The sequence below is a fragment of the Gallinula chloropus genome, assembly GCF_964237585.1.
Source record: "Gallinula chloropus genome assembly, chromosome: 3".
NCBI classification, from domain to species: Eukaryota; Metazoa; Chordata; class Aves; order Gruiformes; family Rallidae; genus Gallinula; species Gallinula chloropus.
This window is the reverse complement of record NC_140087.1, coordinates 88,230,313-88,253,281: the sequence shown is the minus strand read 5'-3', so window position 1 is coordinate 88,253,281 and position 22,969 is coordinate 88,230,313. Positions and strand designations below refer to the sequence as shown.

The 22,969-nt window shown below is 37.1% G+C and overlaps 1 protein-coding gene across 1 annotated transcript in view; it reads right to left on the bottom strand.

Annotated features, from left to right (window-relative positions):
* The window catches only part of PHIP (PHIP subunit of CUL4-Ring ligase complex), a 106,677-nt gene that overhangs the window by 4,954 nt on the left and 78,754 nt on the right, over window positions 1-22,969 (bottom strand). Inside the window, exons 23-36 of the mRNA XM_084261968.1 lie at window positions 22,569-22,800; window positions 19,888-20,007; window positions 16,219-16,326; window positions 15,695-15,819; window positions 15,409-15,491; window positions 10,804-10,915; window positions 10,529-10,590; window positions 9,417-9,572; window positions 7,669-7,789; window positions 5,519-5,644; window positions 3,594-3,666; window positions 3,146-3,196; window positions 2,697-2,846; window positions 806-958 (exon numbers count right to left, since the gene is read on the bottom strand). Of these exons, the coding sequence (XP_084118094.1) occupies window positions 806-958; window positions 2,697-2,846; window positions 3,146-3,196; window positions 3,594-3,666; window positions 5,519-5,644; window positions 7,669-7,789; window positions 9,417-9,572; window positions 10,529-10,590; window positions 10,804-10,915; window positions 15,409-15,491; window positions 15,695-15,819; window positions 16,219-16,326; window positions 19,888-20,007; window positions 22,569-22,800 (1,672 nt within the window). The remainder of the gene's footprint in view (window positions 1-805; window positions 959-2,696; window positions 2,847-3,145; window positions 3,197-3,593; window positions 3,667-5,518; window positions 5,645-7,668; window positions 7,790-9,416; window positions 9,573-10,528; window positions 10,591-10,803; window positions 10,916-15,408; window positions 15,492-15,694; window positions 15,820-16,218; window positions 16,327-19,887; window positions 20,008-22,568; window positions 22,801-22,969) is intronic.

Below are 22,969 nucleotides of genomic sequence, written 5' to 3'. Positions count from 1 at the left end.
GAGAGACCAGTCCTTCTTGCCAGTCACCAACTAAAGAATTTCTCCCTGTGTCTTAAGACAATAGAGTCCTGATGATTAATTTACTAGTTAGAAGAGCCAAACATAAAAGCTATTAGTAATTCTAGTCCAACATCTAGAGCGTATTAGGAGAAGAAAAGCTGTGCAGGTGCCTTGAACACACATAACTACACATTCATAGCTTTCCCTGCTAACAGATAATGCATCTACCTGCAAGTCAGATTGAGAGACAGTAACAACTATTCTGCCATGGGCAGGGCATTTCAGTATCTGCTCAGAAAGAACAGCTCTGTCAGCTCAAGCTTTATGTAAACAGCTGTTTCCCAGAAATCTTGAGTGCTTCACTACAAGCTCACTGCATACCGGTGAACAGCACGGAATTTCATTACCTTCTCCCGGATATTTCAGTCTGGGGTAACCTCCAAAGTGAAGGAGGAGTCTGGGGCCCCAGGGGTGTTTTGAAAATCTAGTTTCCTCCCCAAAATATCAGTTCAATTCCACTACTGTACCCACAACCATGTTTCTACACATCTTTCCATCAACATAACTCTCCCTCTAGATCCACTTTCAAGTATTCACTTTCAAAACATGCTTGCAGAATATCAGAACTTCAGGCATTTAAACAGCGTCCATTCATTTTCTTTAAAACATATAGCTATACTACTTCCCTAAAAATATCTACATTTGAGGACTAGAAATAATTACACTTGTTTTCAAAACAATCAATTACACTCTCACTTTTTCTGTCCTGGGTTTTTCACACAAAAAACCAGAAAGTAAACCTTACCCGTGATCTTTTACTTGGTGTATAGGCCTTGGAATTGCTGAAAATAAGTCTCACATCTTTACATAACTCCATCGGTGACTCATAGTTTCCAGCTTCCAGTGTTTCTCTAACAGTAGCAAAATCCATAGGAGTGTCAATAATATCTCTATAATCCTGTTAAGAATTAGCAGAGCAACGTATTACAATTTTTTAAAAAAGCCATAATGTATCATTTTCATTAGGATGCACCTGATAAACCTGTTTAAACCAAATGTCCTCTTTAAATAGCTACAGAAGACATTTTACTCCATTCTGCTCATACACAACGTAACTCCTCACAGATACACTCGATAGGATCTAAGTTAGAAAGTTAAACAATACAAGATTTAATTAGTTTTGTACACAGATTATTGAGATACAGGGCTCAAATTTGTGTGTCCTGAGGGTGATATTACTGACACATTGTCATGAAGATAACTGTGATATGAAAGTGTGACAACAAACTCTCTGGGGTGGCTTAACAGCTCCAACTTGGTACTAAGCCTAATACTGCTTTTACATATTAGCTTTAAAATATGAGGTTTGAATATTTGAACCTGAGCAGAGGCTTAGTACACCCCTGCTGAAACCTCAGCTGTTTCTCAAGCTGACCCCGACAACTCAGGAAATAACAGTAAAATAACGAGAACTTAAATAGGATCCTGTTCAAGACAGTGACAGACCTTTTTTCCTAGGCTATGGAAGAAACAGGAATATCCATACAACAAAAAGCTTAAATTCCAAATTTAATCACAAAGTTATCTCAATCCTGAGCTCACAAAACTTGCTGAGTGTCTCTGAATGTTCAAAAATGTTTGTGACACCTGGGAACAGTGTTTCACGCCTGAGCCTGAACGTACAGTGTTCTTTATCAGCCCATTTGAGGACCTCAAGTGCAAAGGGCAATGGGACACAGTTGAGGTAACTTCAAAAATTATGGTGCTCAGTGGCTTCACAACTGTTGAGACAAACCTACTAAAGACTTGTGTAAGAGAAGCATCTATTTTCTCTAAGTAGGATGATTATTTTCTCCCAAGTTTACTACCTCAGACTGATATTTTCAAGAAAAGCTAAAGATATACCAGAAGGAAAGAGTGTAAACCCTTTGCTTGCTTTCTTAACAACAGACTAGTCTAAAAGGCTAAAAGACATCCAAGGCAACAACAGTTTTGTGTTAAAATAATCTGTTGTTAAAGATGGCTGCTCATGGCTATCTGAACTCCAGAGTCATCACCCAAGCAGGCAGCGAGTCTGGCAAAACACATTGTTACTACAGCTAAAGGTTCACTACAGTTCTTCAGTGTGGACTTTCTCTGCATCGAGCCCAGGTGACTGTGATATCAAAGTTATTTTCAGTTTTTACACTTCTGAAATGAAAACAGAAAAACGATCCATGATGTCTGTCACATGCAACAACCAAACTCCCCCTCTTTCATGGGGAAGTGATGTCCAGTAGTGTGGAGAACAGCCCAGGCTAACTAAGCTCACCTGGGCTGGCTGCTTGGGGAGGTTAACTCTGGCCTGGCTGGAACCAGGACACATGTGCACTTCATATACAGCAATTTTTCATTCAGAAAAGGATGCATGTTAATTACAAAAGCTGTAATTTACTTAGCAACTTGGTTCAGTAGAATGGAAAATATTTTGCAATTGCAGTATTTAAGGGAGCAGAAATGTAAATTTCTTTTGAAATTACTTTAAACACATAAATGTTATTATCAGGTGACAACCAAGCACTGAAAAGGATTTCCACAGATAGTGCTGTCCGAGGTTTCAAGTGTTGGAAAAATGGTCACAGTTGGAGAAAACAAAAACCTCCAACAGTCATCTAACAACTGGATCCTAACCAGCCTTCCTGTTCTAAAATACTTACTGGATATTCAAGGAGATCCACTGGTTGTCGAAAGGGTTCAGAGTCTTCGCACTGAAAAATGAGATTCAGCAGCTCCTGGCATTGCTTCTTCCACGACTGAATGTCATACGACTGAGCTCTATTACGTAGCCGCCGCTTTGGCTGATGATCCTGAAATGACAATATTGTCAGGTATATATGAAATAAACTAACTGTTTTTTTTACAAAATCTAATAGAAAAGATACCCTGCAGGATATAAATTCTCAATTAATGAATTTGTAAAATGCAGCATCACAGGCAGAAATACTTTTACATTCCACAGCTCAGCAGCACACGTCATTGAGTTCAAAACTTTACAAAAGCTGACATTACACAGTAATAAAAATTTTTGGGTTTATATTCCTTTGTTTATAAATGCATTTCTAATTAGAGCATTATAAAACATTAGAAAGATGTATATATAAATTACCTTTCTTTTTCTAGTGGAAGTTCCTGGCACATTTGTATCTTTCTCTTCTTCCTTTGAGCAAGATAATGATTCGCATAAAAAGGTTAAAGAAATATAAGCATATATGAGTAGGTGAGTTCTTTTGTACTTCACTTTTGAGTCTTTTAGGACTATCCCTGTCCCTCTGGGAAGCATTTCATGTGAACGTCAGTTTTGAGAACGTCTCAGAAGTCTAAAGACGCCTCTAAATTCTCCAATAAACCATTAAAGCTCTCTGCACTGAAGGAGGAGAGGGAGCTGGATTGTTACCCAGTTACCCAGCAGACAAAAAAGATGAACTATTCAACAGAAAAGTACACCCCACTCCCCTGCAGTGACCAAAATCAGTACTTTCATATACAGTAGGACTGAGACAGTGGTCCCATTTCGCCAGTCTATCAAGGCCAATGTCTGAGACACAGCCACTTACCTCATCTGAGTCAGACAACACTTTCTTCTTCATTGCATTGTATAATGGAATTATGTCATAGCAACTCTGGTCTCTGTGTAAAAAGAAAGACACACTAACATTTATTTTCCATCTTCGACGACGAAATCAACTGTATTTTGCCTAGGATAAGGAAAATGTTTATGAAGCCATGCCCAAATAAACCGTAGAATGTTTAGCACTATATAAATACCAGGAGGACTGCAGTAATAAGCTAATATTCTGCTCAAAAAGCACTTAGAAGAGTCAATGTTTTAACATTAAAAATTATAATCCCTCACCATGAATTTATTAGCATTAGAAAAATCTAATGCTATATCACATATAGGGCTCTGGGGCCCACCTAGCTTTCTAAGAACCACTACAGTGCATTCAGTGTACAGAAGTGCCATTTAGTATGTTATCAGCCATAAAGTAAGACGTGTGAAATGTAAAGTTTGTTAGTGTAAGGACTGACACTGTTATGGTAGAAGCCCCCATAACTGAATTAGCAAAACAAACACCAGTTCTCAATTCCTGTATAACACAGCAAACTCCTAGGTGAAAGAAAGCCCAAACGTGTTCTGCTATGTAGCAGTACAAACCACCAGAAAAAAGGAGCAAGCACACAGCAACTCTAGACTGAAATAGTGATCTGTGATACAGGCTACTGCAATTATCTCTGGAACAGCTTTGCTGCTTTTTAGAAGATTTAAGAGACTAAGCCTTAGCTTCTCAGAGGCATCCAGGTATTTCACTCTCATCAGAACCATGGGGGTTGCCTTCCATGGCCTTCTACCCTACCCTAAAAAATAAAAAGAATCTGCACTTTATATGCATTGCTAGTTCACTTAAATGAGACACAAGCTATAGGCAGTTAAATAAGAATATCCACGTGTTGCACTAATTCAGCTAAGCCAATTAAAACCATACACTTTGAAAAACCCTGAGCTGCTTTCTTGATCAGAAAAAAGCCATGTAGGACAAAGATGTAAAGAACAAAACTAGTAAAAGAGAAGCCCTTCAGATACGTATCTGTTCCTAAAGGTGTATTTCAGTACAACATTTAACATCTGAAGCAGTTAAATATTTTTCACTCTCCAGCCAGTATGAGAAATCACAGACATTGAAGATACCAAAGGTTTACACAGGGAGTCAAAGTCCTTGCTTTCCAAATATGTAATGCAATCCTTAGGTTTTTAAGAGCACACGAAATAAAAAAAGAACAAGATTGAATTTAACAGCAAGAAACAAAATCACTAAAAATGTAATACTTTTGTTACACTAATGAAGTATCTCGCTGCTTCTACAGGGTGGGAACAGCAGCAATCACTGAGTACAAGCAAACGAAGGCAGCGGTCTCACTCAGTAAGCTGCTCTTACAAGCTTCAGCTCTGCAAATGTGTCAATTGACTGAGAAATCTAAAACATTTCTCATTGAATTTTTCTATAGACAATAACAAAAAAAAGAACATTTCAAAGACAACTATTTCTGTCAACTACAAAGCCTCCAATTTTTATTTTGCATATCAAACACCATTTTCAACCACATTATAAATTGTAAAGACTTTAGAATAAAATGCCCACAATTATGTTAACACAGGCAGTATTCAAACTCAAAATTAGAACTCCTAACTTACCTATAAATATATCTATCACTCCACAAAGAGGCTCAGACCCACTTTTATCATTTAGCAGAAAATCTCTTGAAATAAAATGTCGTGCCAATCTATGCCAATCATTGCATTGTACAATTTCATCTTGTTTTGCAAACTTATGTATTCTTTGTCAAGATAAGCTTTTTTCTTTTCTGCCCTAACAGCAGACAACAGGCTTATTCAAGTTGCAGAACTATTTCACTTTAGAATTCAGATCTGAAAAGGCTGAATACCTTGGGAAGAGACAGGAATAACAACTAAGCAACTCACTTTATGAAGTGTAGCAGAAGATCTGTGACAAATTTGGCAGATTTGACAATAGGACTTCCAGGCTCATTAAATGTGCGAGTATTATGCTCTATGTACCGGACTTCCCACATTAATGAAGAAAGGCGCCTGTGTATGAGAGGAGGGGAGAGGGGTTAAAATGGGGAGAGGGAATTTAAAAAAAAAAGAAAATAATAGACATTTCTAGCAACTTATATGAAACAGGAGAAAAAAACCCTGACATCCTTCAATCTATTACCCTATTTATTGGTAAACATGCCTGATTTGGTATGCTGCACCATGTGACCACCAGAAGGCAGCTTCCTTGGGCTTCCTGCTCTCATGTTACATCCCGTAGTAATTTATACAAATGGCTTTATGAATATGCAGCTGATGCTCCTCAGGAAAATTCAGCTGCGACACTTCAGCTTTTATTAGTCCTTTATGGTATACATAACCCGCCCTGTATCACCTTTTAAGTCACAGCTGAGGATTAACAAAATATTAATAAGTTTTTATTACAAGTATACATTTTTCTGACAGAGACAGTGATTAGAATTCCTCACATAGCTCTGATTTAATGACTGAGCTCTAGAATAGCCACATTCTGAAAAAATATGCACAAAACCAAGAATAACTGAAAAAGTAAATAAAGATCTAAAAAATACAGTAAAAAATCACATCCTACTTCAAATAAAAAACTCTGACAGCATAGAAGTTACAAAGACATACAATCTTCTATTTTCCTACTAGCAGTACATGATGAAAAGAAATGCTGCACAAGTGTTTTGTCAAGTGAAGCAGGGGATCATTTAACATGTTTAGCTTAGCATAAGCATTTAGATGCAATTTAATCCTGCTTATGGGTCCAACATTTCATTCTATACAACACCAGCAGCGATTGGGAAAGGTCATATTATTTTCCTGTTTTGTTCTGTGTTTTTTAAAAACATACAGGCATCCAAAGACTCCTGGCTCAGAAGGGAAAAGAAAGAACTGTTTTAAGGTAAGTCTCATAAAAGCTACCAAAATCATAAGAAGTGGTCTGAACAAGGCCTCCTGAAGAAGATAAAGAAAAAAAATTCCCAGGAAAGCACAAAACAAGGTAGTTGCTTATTATCAACCAGGCCTCGGCGATACTAAAAACTAATAGAAGCAGATTTACTGAAGAAGGTATGCTGAGGTCTAAAGAATAAGCACTTAGTTTTGGTCAAGAGAAACAAAATCCAGCAAAAAGTCCTCAACCACTTCTAACTGCAAAGCAGTGAAAGCTGGATTACCTTCTATCACGCAATAAACATGAAACAATAAATGTGCATTATAATGTAGAGAAAAAAAAACGGGGCTTTTTTTTGAAAATGAAGAAGTTATTTTAATTTACAGTTCAATTTTGAGTTAGTACTCATCAAGTACTACAGATTAACTCTGAAATTTTTCCCAAAGCAAAACTCTACCCATGTTTATACAAAGCAAGTATTAGAGGGACACTGATTTTCGAATCAGAAATATTCCAAGAACAAAACCAACCAGAAGGAATTAAAGTGCATATTCTTATATGGGTAACACTTACTGAAAAAAAAACCCAACCCAAAATTAAATAAAAAACCTCAACCCCACACAAAACGCAGCCCCTGCTATCACAGTTTAGGAAAACATAAAAAACGGTGTCAAAAAGTTAAAACTCATTTGTTGCTGTCCAACAATTTCAAGGCCAATAATTTAAGCAGCAATGTTCTGTGTGGTAATACAAGATTTATTCGGCTTTTAAAGTGCATTAGAACAAACCCCCTTTCTAAGGTCTTTCAAATCTGTTTCTAATAAAAGAGAAGTATTATTAAGTGGAAACTTAACCCTTTTGACTAAAAGTCATCTTACTGACGTAGTCTCTGGTCCTGCAATTTGAACCTCACATGCAACAAATAATTTGCATAAGCAGGAATCTGAAAGCCATGTAATTCTAAAACCCATTTTGAAGAAGAGATGTTCAATTTTTCCAGTTTTGTAAAACGGAAACCTAGATCAAGGATAGAAGATGGGAGGAACAGAAGACGCACACCTGTACCCATCTCCTAGTTGTGTATTACAAGACAAAGAGCTACCAAAAATACAGCTGGTGGCATTTCACACAGCAGGAACCCAGATATGTATCTGACCTGTAAAATCTGCTTTCGAGTCTTTGTTTAATGGTACTGAGGTCTGTGGGATATGCCACAACGGTGCAATACATTGGGTAAGCTTGAAGATCCACAGGTGCCACAAATGCAGAAGCAATATCTAGATGGAATGAAGAAAAAAAAAATTAAGTTTGAAATTATATACCATAGATGCACCATAGCAGTTTCAAGATTCACCCCCACCCCCCGCAACATATGCTATCTCTTCGTGTTGGAAATGCATAGCACTTTCCCAAAAATAACAGCAGTTAACTGCTCCAGACATCCTGAACAATTCAAATCACTGCATTATAAAAGCACTTGCTGAGGTGTTTGCTGTAAGTACAGTCACTGCAGTGACTACCTGCTCTGCTGTGCGTGAAGCACCACACTCCTCAGAGACATGGCACGCGTGTGCAAAATATAAACATTTGAAAAGCAGATTTAAATGTATAAATTAAATACCTATCAAGACATGCAATTTGGCATTGTTATGTACAACACAGGATGATTTCATTGAGTGTTGTATCACCTCCATTTTCAAGCAAAGCAATGCATTAAATTCTTACATAAAATTCACAGTACTGTTTCAATCTCGTTAAGATACGGGGAAAATCCATACTCCAAATAAACCAGAAACAATCTCCTGTCCCTACCTAACAGCAAAGCAGCCTTCTAAAACCAACCCACCATAAACTAGAAGACTGATGAGCAATTTAAGTCTGTGCACCTATAGGAACTTGGTTTTTTCCTCCTGCGCTTAAAAGCATCACGAGTGCTTAGACACATCATTCTAACATTTTACACCTCGAGGGAAAATACCATAATACAAACCCATAAAACCCACACTTTATAGTCTCTCTCAAAAAATCTTCAAAAATCAGAAAAATATGTTGTTGCTCCTCTTCTAAAAGCTGTTTACTTACTCTTACGGATGTTGAAGCAACTGCTACTTTGTGCCGATATGCACCACATATGCTATAGTTAAATCCCAAACTAAGCAGTATGCCATACCACATAACGTAGAACCGTTACTCTTAGACACCACCCTGGAAACAACTAACATTTAATTTGCTCAAGGTTTGTTCTTCTTAATGAATCTGGATTACTACACCATGAATATCTCCTTTCTTTTGGGAGCAAAGGGAAGGTTCTAATGCAGCATGTGACCAAAGCAGCCATAACGTGGGACACGTAAGTATCAGAATTATTTTGAGGGTTGAGAGTTTTCTGGCCTTTTTTGAAACATGCCTTACCTTGCTTCAAGTACTTCAAAAATGCTACAAAAAACTGATCTGTGACAACTCACATATGTCATTCATGACCACTGTTACGCCAAAACCTACTAAGACTGCTGACTTAATACTCATCACAAACACATAACAGACTTATGATTCAGCCAGTACTGCACTGACGGATCCTCCACCTCAGACACCCATCTCTGAGCGTGGAAATGTTGCAGCCATGTGTCAGGTATTTTCACAATTACCTTTCCAGAAGCTGCCAGTAAAGAATAATTTGCTCTGCAACTGAGCAGCAAGCTGCTTTTTCAAAGTTAATCAAACTACTGTTTCCTCAACATTTTGCACAACTAAAGAAATGTGGGGGAAAAAATGGGAATTAGAAAAGGCTAAGACATGCCAAATCTACACTTAAGTACCTATTTTTTAAGTACATAGGTAAATACACACAAGCATAGTCTGAAAAAACATAATACAAAAACATTTCCCATATTATACAGGATTTACCCAGAGTCATGAGTTGGTTTATCCCTGCGATAACTCTGTCGCACTCCTCATCTCGGGTCCTGGAACCCCACTCTCCATCCAGAGGTTTGTAGAGCAGAGTTCTACGTTCATCATCTGTTAAAGGAACACTAGTCCCCAGTTCTTCTGGAAATATAGCTAGAATGTAACATGAAAATTAAATGAAGTGTGCATCTTTGTATCTAGTATAACACATATACCTGTAATTCAAAGATACGTAACGTTATGGAACTAATCAAAACAAATGCGTAGTTCTTGATTTGCCCAAAGATATTTTGGATAAAACCAGGATTCTTTCTGTAAACTGTTGTAATGTTAAATTTAAATCTTACAGTGCAGTTTGGATTACAAGAAAGATTTCCATGAAACAAGATTTATCCTCTTCCAAAAGCTAACTGCAGAACTTATAAAGGAGTGTCTTAACTGTTTCTAAAATTACAGTTCAAATTTGTATTTTGCTTTGGTTTGTGGCTTTTTTCTAAATCCCCAAATTCTTAGCAATAACTGGTCAATGCATTATTTTCAGATTTTTAATAAAATCCAACCAAACCAAACAACCCCAGCTGAGGTGAGTAAAGAAGAAATACTACATTCCTTGTTTGTGACAAGTGCCCATGCTATGCTGTCCACCCAGCAGCATGTTTATCTGCCATGCATGCTGGGCCAGAGAGGGAGCAAACCCTACTATTTATCAGGCTTTCTCACAGGCACACGTTGCACCTGCAACGCACCGAATGTCTGCAGGCATGCTGGCATGTCTCAGAGCAGCCAGCTTCCTCAAAGATGACGTAGGATGCAGGATGCTCTTCAACCCCCCTTAGCTGTACCAAAAGTTAACCTTAACCATGCATTATGTGTTCTAAGCTTTGTAACAGTCCTATTTCCAGCACCCACTTAGTTTGTCTAACTACAGCTATATGTTTTATCACAGCTCATTTATCTCAATCCACTTTTAATAACTGATCTAAGGACGTTCTTCAAATGCAACGGGTTTCTGGGCCTTCAGATGCAACAGGATTATTTAAGTAAAACCATTTTTTTCCTCCTTCTTTAAATTAATTTTTAAACCAAATTATATTGTTAATGTACCATACCATTAGTCGGTATCAGCTCCATGTCCCAAGGGCTCATCTTCTCAGTATCCCCATTGTCCCAGCTAAAAAATAACAACATTTAAATTATCTACTAATATTGCTTCAGCAATGTAATTATTTAATGTTTGTTACATAAGTTATTTATATACCACAGAGTATTATAAAAAACCAGTACAGCGAGATGCATGACTGAACTTAATGAAAACAAGTTGCTCGGTCAGTACTTCAAATGAAGTAACTAATTAAAAGAAAAGATTGAAGATAAATTTGCTAACCAGACATTGTAGCACTGAAATAAGCTATCGGGATAATCAGGCTGAAGAGGTTCCTGGCTTTCAATTGTTCCAAACCACCAAGCATCATCTATCACTGACCTGAAACGATCACCTAGGCAAGAACACAAAATAATTTCATTAATAGGAGTCACCTTACTCTTCCCAAGAAAAACAGGTTTTGGATACCTTTGGCTTGAACTTGAATACAGAAATCCTTCCGAACTCTTGTAGCATCAACAGGTTTCAAAAGCATCACACTCAGTTTCAAAAAAATACTAAATTATTTCTGACAACTGATTTTAAACCAAAAAGAAAGGTAATATGGCATTAAAAATTAACGAGTTGCAAATTTATTTACATATTCTTTATCTATAAATTTATTTCTTAGTTTCATACAAAAAGGTGCAACACCGCAATGATATAATTTTAGGACTCAAATTTACTTGCATTAAACATGTCATCTTAAAATAAGTGAGCACTGTGACATTTTTGTATTGGAAACATTTTACATGCCGCTGAGCTCCTCCTCCTTGTTTTCTGAAGTGCTTTCTCAGCTACCCAAATGTAACTTAAGAGGTTCACTCCTTTTGCTATGCGGGCAATCTGACTGGTATAAGAATAAAAATTATTAAAGCTACTTAAAAAGCTTAGCAAAGTAATTCACTATAAGTTGAAATGGTTTCACTACTGCAAAGCATTCACCTAGCTGAGAAGTCAGCAGCAGCATTTAAAAAATAAAAACACCACACATGACTATATGTATTACATGCCATCATAAATTCTAACACTTTCTGTAACACATGCCACAGAATTTAGAAACAATTTTTAGTGAAGTATCCAGTTCTCTCAATAAAAGAACAAATGTAATTAAAGTCTGAGATTTCAAGAACTGCACATCTTTGTTTTTATGGGACTTGAACATACACACACTTTCAACTGATGTAATATTTGTTCTGTTTCAATACATCCACTCTCTGCCCAAATGCTTGCTGCAGTTGTCTGAATTAATAGGAAGCAAATATATTCTCAAAAACCATTCCGCTTTCTTTACTGCATTATTTTGTTAATTCAATGGATTGCAAGCACTTCTAGGACAATTACAAAGCTCCCTTTAATAGTCCTAATTGTACTCAATGGAATAGAACCGAGTACACCAGAAATATCTCAAATGCAAAATCAAAAATGTAAATAAGGGATGATGCTTTATTTTAAAGGAATAAGTTACTCTGAAGAGTTCTTTAAGTAAAGTCTCCCCGTGCAGTGTTCCCTTGTGCCCAGTTTTACAAAGAAACTGCACAGGTACAACTGTGAGTGCCCTCAGGGGTCTGTCTGAACACTACACAGATCAAAGGCACTTATAAGAGCGTATATGGGCAGCATCTTCTGATTTCTCAAGAGCCATGGCATTCCTATGGACACAATGTTAGAGAAGAAAACAACACGACTGCTAAAGCCCACAGAATAATCTCTTGAATCACTAATTTTCTAATGTCTTCTGTGTTACCTCACCAGCGTGGACAGCAGACTAAAACTTCTTAAGAAAAAGATTAGCATAATTTTTCAGAACTGTAAGGCACCAGGTAACGTTAGCTTGACGAAGATATAAAGTGGCTGCTACATAAGACAGGTATGCACACCTGTAAGACATACAGCTAAAGCTGCAGGAATCCCACTGGAACAGATTTTAGCCCAAGTATTAATCTTTTAGTTTAAAATATAAGACGACAAAGTTATGCAATAAATAGAATCTGAGTAAAAGTAAGAATCTCTCTTACTTACAAACTTACAAAACTGTATACACTTAATGTTTTGAAATGTCAGAGATAAGCAAATATTATTCCCTAAACCAAACAAAACACAAACAACAAAAGTACACCACATACAAAAAAAATCAACCACAAAAACCCCCAACACATCAATCCCCCCACCCCCAAACACTAAGGATTGCTCTTGGTGGGGTTAAAAGTGGAGTCAAAAAAGTTTAATATCCAGTGATTCTCCAAATAGTAGCTCTAAAAGTATCGATTTGTAGGCTGAGCGCCAGAGATCATAGAGGAATAAGAAAAGATAGAAAGAGCAGTCCTGAGAAGACAAAACAGCAACTGCCTGACATGAAAAAAAAATACAATTTTTTTGATGAAAAGCTATGGTGAAAGTTCAGAAGACCTGAGCATGCCCGATAAATCTTGGGGAATCCAGATTCACGTAGTTAAATAGTCAGGAACAGTTTCATGTAGTTCTAAGGGATTTCTCTTTATCTGGGTAGAAAATATGATCTACTTTCAAGGTACATTTTTATATCTTGTCCACACTGCACAACTTTTTAGTACATAAACAAACACTAGTAAAACATCCAAACTTACAATGCAGAGAGCAGGGTAGCATTCTGGAAGGCTCCTGACAAGCCCTAACAGATTTAAGAGCAGTGTTTTTGCTCTCTCTGCTTTGGTATTTCATATGGTCTCAAAGGAGGAGACTATTTTAGTACTGTTTTTACTTCCCGAAAAAGAAACTGAAGAATGAACTCTTTAACACACCCTTGTCAGAGTTACAAGATGGTATTAAATACTACTGGCCTGAAACTCCCATTATTTACATTGAAGGCTTAAATAAAGGTTCCGGCACTTTCAATACCTTTTGTGTAGCTGCAATTCTTACCACACTGCAAGTTTCTTGAAACACAGCTGCCAGCCCAGGAAGATGTTACCTGCACTCACAAAGTTGAGATGAGCACAGCTAATATTTCAGAGTCCCTCTACCACTCCTGGATTTCTATCACGACAGCTGAGAGGTGACTTCTGGCTAGGCTATTCATACGAGGTATGACACTAATTCTACTGCTGCCATGCATGGTGTGGCACAGGGCAACAGGACCAGAGATCCATAACCATTAGAAAAGCAGAAAGTTTGGTGACATATTAGTAGATGTTGACCAACTTTGTCTTTTTAAGGGATCTTTATAAAAGAAATCAAGGTTTACATTTGTTATTGAATCACCAGCCAGGGATCTTTACCAAATTCACTACAGAATTGAAGACTAGCTGTCTTTTTTAACAATGTAACAGAAAGTATGAGATGATATAGAAATTATAAGATATCATAATATAATTTATATATCTACTACTACGGTACACATGACGTACATCAAAAGACAGGAGATCATTTTTCCTGGCAAAAAAATCAGGTAAGAAAAGATAAAAAAGAGCTTTTAGCATCCATCTGTGACATTTCTTTGGGTTACTTTGCCACAAAGAACCTCGTCGAGAACACTACCTTTGAAACAGCTAATAGACTAAGGAAGCAGCTTATCTGCAAAAGCGCATCTCCCACCAGGTGCTTCTACCTATGTAATCAGACACGTCATCACACCGTTGCATTCTCCGACACGATACTTTGCCTGAAGGGGCAAGAAATGCTGCCAAGTCAAGCAGTGTACATGCTAGCCATGGCTCCTGAATGAAGAACCACAGGATTCACAGGATCTGAGCTGGTAGATATCACTGCTACTTTAGAGAAAAGGTATTTAACATTGAGACCTCCTTTAAAAAAACAGAAATAAAGGCAATCAACACTTCACTTTCAGAAGCACATCACAGACTACTCAGACACTGGAAAGGACTTAACAGTGCCTGTAATTTGGTAAACGTCGTATCATATAAACTTTTTCTCTTAGGGGAACAAAGCTCAACCTGAACTCTGAAAAATCAGTAATACTTGCACAATCTTTTACATTTCAGGGACAATATAAGGCTGTTCTTATGAATAAGAACATACATATTTCCTTACCTCTGAAAAACAAACAAATAAAAAAAAACCCTTAGAGGACCATTTTGTCATAATGTGGCATGCTTTCCCCTAGTTAAGATTTTTTTGGTGAAAGCTGATCTTTGTTATCATACAGAGAGGATGACTAGGAAATTCATCTGACTGGAGCACATGCCTGTCATGGATATTCTCCAGTATCCAACACTTTGAAATAACTAAGCACAGGCAAAGCAAAATGAATCGAAAAACATCCTCACATCACACAGCAGTGAATTACAATTATACACACTTCACTGGAGCTAAACCATACGGGGTTTAGAACAGAATTCAAACAAGTAAAGAGAGATAGGAAGGGCACTCTCTTTGTACAACGTAGAGATCAGACTTTTGAAATGTAGAGAAGGTATTTCTCTATTTCCAGCATAATTTCCAAAAATAATAAAAAGGAAAAAAAAATATTCTAGTAACAGTGTAGTACTAAGAGTGCCTTCAATTAATAAAAGCAATATATAGGTCACAGTAAGCTATCAGTTACTAATAAACGCTGTATTTCTAAAAAGTATTCTTAACTCCTCTCTGCAAACACCTTATTTGGTGACCATCTTTGCCCTTTTTTCTTTTTTTTTTTTTTTACACAGATCATACTCAGTAATTTGTTTGTTTGCTGTAGCTTTAAGTCAACAATAAAGTAGGACTCCACATCCAAATATGGGCAGACCTTATCCTCCTATTTCAGCACAGCATCAGGATTTATTTACCATAACCTACTGTTCAATAAACTATCATGAAAATAGGTAGACACTCAGAAAAACAAACAAAAAACCCTCTTCCACAACTCACCTATATTCCATCGCCTATGTTTTGCATCATCAAATTGCTGCCTCAAAACTAGGAAGTCTATGACATCTGGCATATCATGGTACCTAATTGCAACAGAACACACAACTATTAAGCGATAAGACAGCAAAAGCATGAAGTCAAGCACTTACATAACAATCCAACATTTGGAATTCAACACTTTAAATGCAAAAGCTCAAGTCACAACATTGTTGCTATCTCTTAACTTTCAACCCCACTCCCCACTGCAAGAAAGCCCACAATTTAAATACAATATTGCTTTCCTTACTTCATGGTGAATGATCCTCCAGTGAGTTTACCCGTATCAGGGTCAAGAAAAGCCAGTTTAAGACAGCAGAGAGTAGGCAATCCCACTTCATACTTAATCCCAACGATTTTCATCAGCTCTTGCTCCTGGAATAAACCAAGTATCATATGCCACCACTGAGGTTACTATAACAACTTTCTGAAACATGAAAATATGGGTATACTGAAAAGACCAGAATTTTGCCAGAATGTGTCAAACTCAAGTATCTGAAGTTTGGTCTTTCAAAACAAGTCATTATTTCACAATGTAACTTCACTGAAAAATATTTTGCTGTGAAACGTAACCACCTCATTCACCCAAACATATGCCAAAAAAAAAAAAAAAGTTATTTTAAGGTGGCATTTCACCTATTTAATAAATTAAATTTCCCCCCTTAAAATATTAAGACAACAACATTAGAAACAGCTGTATCAAGAATTTTCTTTCAGTTAGTTTTCTGCCTTTAATGTTAAGATACCAAAGACAAATTTAAAAAGAAGTCATACCCGTAATTCCATTTTATGCCATGGTTGTTTTTTGGGATTAATACTATATATTTTATTCTTCTTAGCCATTACAACATATGCTTCGTGACCTTGTCGGAAATAGTACACCTAAAAGTGAAATGTGACAGTTATCTAACAAAGATTTTAAAAATCTGAAACGCTAGCATATTGCTGCCATACAATGTATGTACTTTCTATTTTATCAACCATTTTTCCTCTGTTTTCCTGCAAAATTCACAGGTTCTCAAAAAATTAAGGGACGGACAACTAAAGCAGTACCATTGAAGCATTTACAGAAAAAGTAGTAAAGATTTAGAATATAACTTCTCCTACAAGCAAAATATCCTATATCACACGTGAGACCAAAACAACATCAGTAACAGAATCATCTATTTATCATTGTGCTATAGAACAATTCAAAGACAGTAACATGAATTCCACTATTCCACCTGGTTTTTTTAATTATCACTGTAGGCCAGCTCTAAGATGACAATCAAATATCACTACCTGGCTAATCGTATCTTTATAGAACAAAAATTATATTCTAGAAGGAAAATTCAGTGGATTGTTGTTATTCTGGTGAGATTTTGTCTTTAGATTCCATACCACTGAATAAATAACCTAAAAAAAAAGACATGAACAAACTGAAAATCGAGATTTTAAGTGCTTAATAATTTTTTTAAATCCTTCCACTATAAATTGCCACCTTTCAGACACCCAGAGTCTATTAGTTTTACTTTGATACTGCTGTATATGTTCCCATGTGGATGAACACTTTTGTTATAAACCAGCACTCCAAATGAAGCAGTAAGCTGAAAATCTTAAACATGTTCAAGGAATGTAACTGAAATGTGAAACAGGTTCTTCAAACTGATTAGAACAATCATCTGATAAGCAGCTGTATTCTAAGTATGATGCATCCCAAATAAAAAACAAATTAAAAAGAAATTCTTCTGTGAGGGCCCCAAGTCATAAACATAGTATTTCCATCACACAAGATGAGGGAACAATAGCTGAAGTCTAACTGCCTAAGACAAGGGAAAAAGCAGAGCAAAAATTCCTCAGTAAGCTTTAAAAAAAAAAGTATAAAAGACACTAACATTTGTATTTCCATGTTGCATCATAAAGCATTAGAAACAAGTGTCTGCCAAGTTTCTATATTAACAGCTCCTGAACTTGTGTTGCATGGCAATTGTTATTTTTTTTTAATGGAGAAGGACTCATCAGCTTCATTCCTCACCACAATTTGTTTTAAATGCTTGTTTGAGTATTTGACACGCACAATATACTCAGAGTGAAAAAATGCATAGTAGTTACAGAAGGCATGAAAGCTGTGAGAATCTCCTATAGACTGTCAGACTGACTGGCAGGCAAAGGAAGAGGCTACTGAGAAACAAATGTAAAATAATGCCAGTTTACAGGCCATTTTCAATGCTGTGACAATTGTTTCCTATACCTTCCAGTGAATAATAATAATAAAAAAAATTAAATAGTAAAAATCCACTTAGTGGCACAGGCTACAAACAATTCCTCCTACCCTTGCTGTTCCTGCTAAACCTCTCACAAATTCAATTCGCTGTTACAGAAGCAAAACATTTTTATTTTGTAAATGGCTCTAAGCATTGCACCTTCTATCAAAAGAAACTGGGTATCCGTGGAAAAAAGTATTTGTGCCTTTTCCCAGGAAATTGTATTTTTAATCTTGATAAATTCCTGCTTCTGCATGTTTACTGTAGCATCCAGACAGAAGCATTTTTACCACGTTAATGGCAGTATGCTACAAATAATATGCACCGTATTTTGATAATCAGGGAAATTGCAGTCCCATCTCTCTCTGGTGTGTTTCCATTGCTTCTCAAGACACCTGACAAAGGTTTGTGAATAGCAGTATTCAGAAAGGGAAAAGGGATGGGACATGCTATTCTTATGCAGTGAGTATAACTAAATATAGCACTACTGTTTTATTCTCACTTGTTTGTACAGCTGTAAGAGAATGAATTTGAAACATCTCTCCTCCCAAATCTTACAAAACATACTGACCATCCACCAGTGTTCCAAAGCCACACAAAACCTCTTCTGAACCAATCTTTTATTTCTATGGATCTCAAAATTAACTTTTAAAATGAAGAGCTTCTTTTCACATCTTACATTATGCTGAGGAGTCCAAGTGTCAGAGATGGAATTTTAGACAGAACAGCTTGATTACAAATGTGCTCTCAATCGGTGCAACTACTCCTACTTTCTAGGTACAGGAGAGGAAATTTCCTCTTCCCTAATACAAGGCATTTTTCAGCAAAAGAATGCAGCCTACTTAGATATTCCTAGTACACACTGCACATGCTATTCAGCAGGTGCCAAACCAAACACACCAGTTTATCTTACTGAACCGATACGATGTTCAAGTCTCCCAAGTAATATGGTACAGTTAAATCCTTGGCTCCTTCACTGTATCCAGATGGTATCAGGCACCAAATATATTTATTTGGACTTGATCTTTGGAATGGCACAGTCTCCAAAACATGTTTGCTGGAGGGTATAAATACATACGCATTTTCTCCAGTTGCAACTCTCAACTAAAAGTGCTCCTTCCCTCCCTCACTAGCGATGCCAATGTAGTTTTGGCATAGCTGTGCTATGAACTGCATCAGTGAAGTGACCCAGTGAAAACAAAACTGCACATGCAACTTCTGCTCCTGATTCAGTTTCTAAGGTGGTGCCCACCAACAGTACGAGCTCAGGACCAACGTTAAACAACTTTGCCACCATGTCAAGCATTTCTCTAACTGCATTCTGAAGAGGTGAGCTATACAAGCTCTTTAGCACCTCAGAACCGTCTCGCTCCCTGAAGGGCCAACAGCCTACACATTACTGCATAATCCAACTATTTCCTCTTATTTTCACCCGAGGGGATTTTACGAAACACACACAGACTCTGCTTTTCAAGACGGCTTTCTATCTGATACTACTTACTCATGCAATTCACTGTGATGTTCACATGCTATATATTCCAAAGTACAAACTGGTGGGTGTCCTTTTGCTACCGTTTTTTTGAGACATCTGGGCCATGTTTACAAAGTGTTTACAGGCTAGTTCCTATACAATACACATATACAAAATTTTTCATGGCTTTCTGCTGTTAAGACACCAGAACAAAATTTCTGATACCACAAACGCAAGTGAAAATGCCATTATCAGAGTTTTGGGGGGGTTTTAATCACTTATTCTGAAGAAAAAGAAATAGAAGAAACCACAAACACACTCCCCACCTCCAAGGCTTAAGCCCTGGTTTCAGTCCTAAACTGAAGTTTTCCAAACAGCTTAAATACTTATTTGACTTCCTACTGCTGTACAACTAAGGCCTAGTTTCACTAGATAAAGCATCTCACACAGCTTGTATACACATGTCATAAGGAAATTAACATCGAGAACACAGTACAAGAAGGAACATTCTTGCAACAGTATGGAATAATAAAGAAGTCAAAGCAACGCCGTTTTATGGGACAGACTAAAAGAAGTTAAACCAAATTTTAGCCAGATCAAAGCGTATTTAGAAGAAAACAAAACTCTTCTGATAACACATGCGTGGAAAAAATGCACATATTAAAGAATTTTTTTAAAAAGTAAAAACAAGCTGAAAGAAGCAAGAACACAGAGGAGAAACTGCAATACCTCATCCCCCATCTGCGGCACAAATGGGCACCGACGAGGAACAGTGTCTGTAATCCATGCTGAAGGCAGCCATTCTTCCAGTGTCAAACCATTTTCTGCCAGAACTCCTACGGCCAGCCTCTGAAGAGAATGCACACAGAACATCAGAATGAATAAACTGACATTTGAGGAAACCTTGTATTTGGGGAGTGTTTTACTAAAATCAACTGCTATTTCTTAAGTATATTTTAGTATAAAAAGAAAAATATTCCCAGTGTGAAGAGAAAGTTTACTTAACCACTCACACCAAGACCAAACCCATTAATATTCTGAAAAACTAAGTGGGGTTTTTTTAGGATTTGTTTTTTTTTTTTTAGTTTGTTGGTTTTGGAGGTAGTGGTAAGGCTTTTCTCAGAAAGGCCAACTTTATTAACACTCCAGTAACCACATATCTCTCATGTCCAAGAAGATAAAACCAAAACATGCCATTCTCTTTAACTGAATTGCCACAGTTGCCTTGGCCAAGTAAGACACAACTGTACAGCTGCCTCCAATGAAGGAACACCACAAAATGAGGGGGAGAAAGATGAACAGCAGTAAAGCGTGCAGAAATGACACCGACTAAGTGCATCCGTTACCTACTCAGATATTTACTGTAACACGCTGTGGAACTGCATTTTCAGATGGTGTATCTGAGTACCAAAGCCCACTGGGGTTACTGGTTGTAGGTGCACGCTGCGTGTCTGTAACAGGCCAGACAAAGCAGCTTTCTGCACAACCCTTCAAGCAGGGTTCCCTGAAGTTATTAACAGTCTTGCACGGGTACAGAAAGCAACCTTGGATAGTTGGACAGAAATCCACTCCATGCAGCCACCAATGGAAGGCTCTGCACCCTCAGACTGCAAATGTGATACTCCAAGTGTAACTTACTGCACAAATTGAGGTGTGTTTTCACCAGGATGGAACCTGCTTTGAGCCTACTAGGTGAATTACGGGAAGGTAATAAGAAAAATCCTTTAAACAGAAAACCTTCCATTGTTATAACTCCACACATAAATTGTCAGTTTAAGACCCTCTGGAAGCAAAGCCTGAACTCAGTTAATCATCAGGAAGAGACTAGTCCCAGTGAATTTGTCTGAAACTCTACTAAATCCTTTACAGTTCTACACCCTGATTACATGCTCAGGTGGTTTGGGGTTTTTGTTTGTTTCAGGAGGTGGAGGTGGAAGGGAGAAAGAGCTGTCTTTTTAAGCTTCATGTCTGTGTCATTGAGCATTACATCTCACTCTAACAAAATAAGGAAGCAAATAATTCCATATTTATTCATTCCTAAACCACTCATAGTTTTACAAAAGCTTTTTTATCATATCTAAACTCTCTCCCTTCTAAGAGTCACCCTCTTCCATGTCTGCCCTAAAGAAAAAGATATTCTACATCCTTCAATCTTCCTGTGTGTTCCTCTCTTGTCCTTCTTCACTGCTGTATTATTTTAAGATTGATTTTTGGTGAAGAGAGATTAGAAATGTAAGCATCATTCAAGATCTTAACAGCCTGTGCAATAACAGAGAAGAATGACATTCTTTCTCTATTCCTTTCTTAATTCACAAGATTCTGTGCCTGGCTACAAAGACACTCAAAACTCCCTTCCTCAACAGAACCCCCTAATTTTGATTCAGGTTTAGGTATCACGAAGAACTTTCCACCAACAAAGACTGTGCACTCTCTGCCCAGTAAGGAGGTAGAATTTCCACCACAAGAAACTTCAAAGACTGAAGACTGAATCTGTCAGAAAAGGCAGGTATAATTAATGCTACGAAGGGAAGAGGGAAGGGGGATGATTTTCTGATATTCCTTCCAGCTTAATATTTTCCTTGTGATTCAAGAAAAGAGTTATTTTAAAAAATCTGAAATATCCAAGTCTGGTGGTTTTGGAATCCAAAACTTCCTGCATCCCAGTAACTGGGACTAAAATGAATGCAAGATTCCCAAAACATTCAGTTCAGCTATAATCTAGGTTGACATACTAGGCTGTCAGTCTTACATTTTATAATAAAATGCTAAAGTAGATGTTTGAACCATTAAAAAAACCACCCAGCATCTATTTTCCTGACCTCATATCATCTTCTGGTTTCATACTGTGTAAATACCAAGATACTAGTAGTATTGACACTACAACTAATGACTGCATGCAATAAACAAGTAGCTGCCTAACAAGAAAGTGAAGACTACAACCTAGCACCCTGCATGCCACGCTGAAGATTCATGGCAAAGCTGGTATTATGCCAGCCTGCATATTAAAACAGCTGTTTTGTCAGTCTACCTTTAGCGAGGGCCAAAATGCTGAAATAAAGATCTTAAGGAATGCTGAAGCCTCCTCACCCCATAAACAAACAAAATACTGTTATTCAGTGACTTAGACACATGGTGTACCAATACCCAAATACATCCACAGAAAGGAAGTTTCTGGCCCGAGAAAAGAATGTGTTAAGGATGTGCAAAGTGTTTAAGTGAAACACATCCTATTTCGAAAGTGTATCTTTACAGCAATCATTTGTCTTACAAAAAAGTCAGTAATTACCACTTATTATAAGTAAAAGTCATGATGTGTTTTCAAATTAGACAGTATTAAGTTACATATCTTAACTGATCTTATTCTAAGAGAGTAGGAGTGAGCATCCAGTAATATACAAAGAACATCTGACCTTTTGTTTTCTCTCTTTGGGTTTCCTCTTCTTTGGTGATGTTGATGGTCCATCTTTCTCCTCAATCCCTTTTTTCCTCTCCTTTTTAATTTGCTTCTTTTGTTTTTCAGGTCCTTCTTCATCTTCTGAACTGCTTTCTGCTTTCTTTGTTTTAATTTTGGGAATTTTCTTTGGTGGTTGCAAATTGATTCCTGCATCAGCCGTCCAGTCAGAATAATCACTAGAGTAGTCACTGTATATGATATATATATAAGAAAAAAATCATAAAAAATTCCAAACCCAAAAGTTAAAAAATCAATTGAAGTACCAGTCTAGACAATGACAATAGTTAAACCCAGTTCATAACCCCCTATGTTCTATTTACAATTTAAAGGGTAGCAAACCAAAAACCTTGAGAGGAG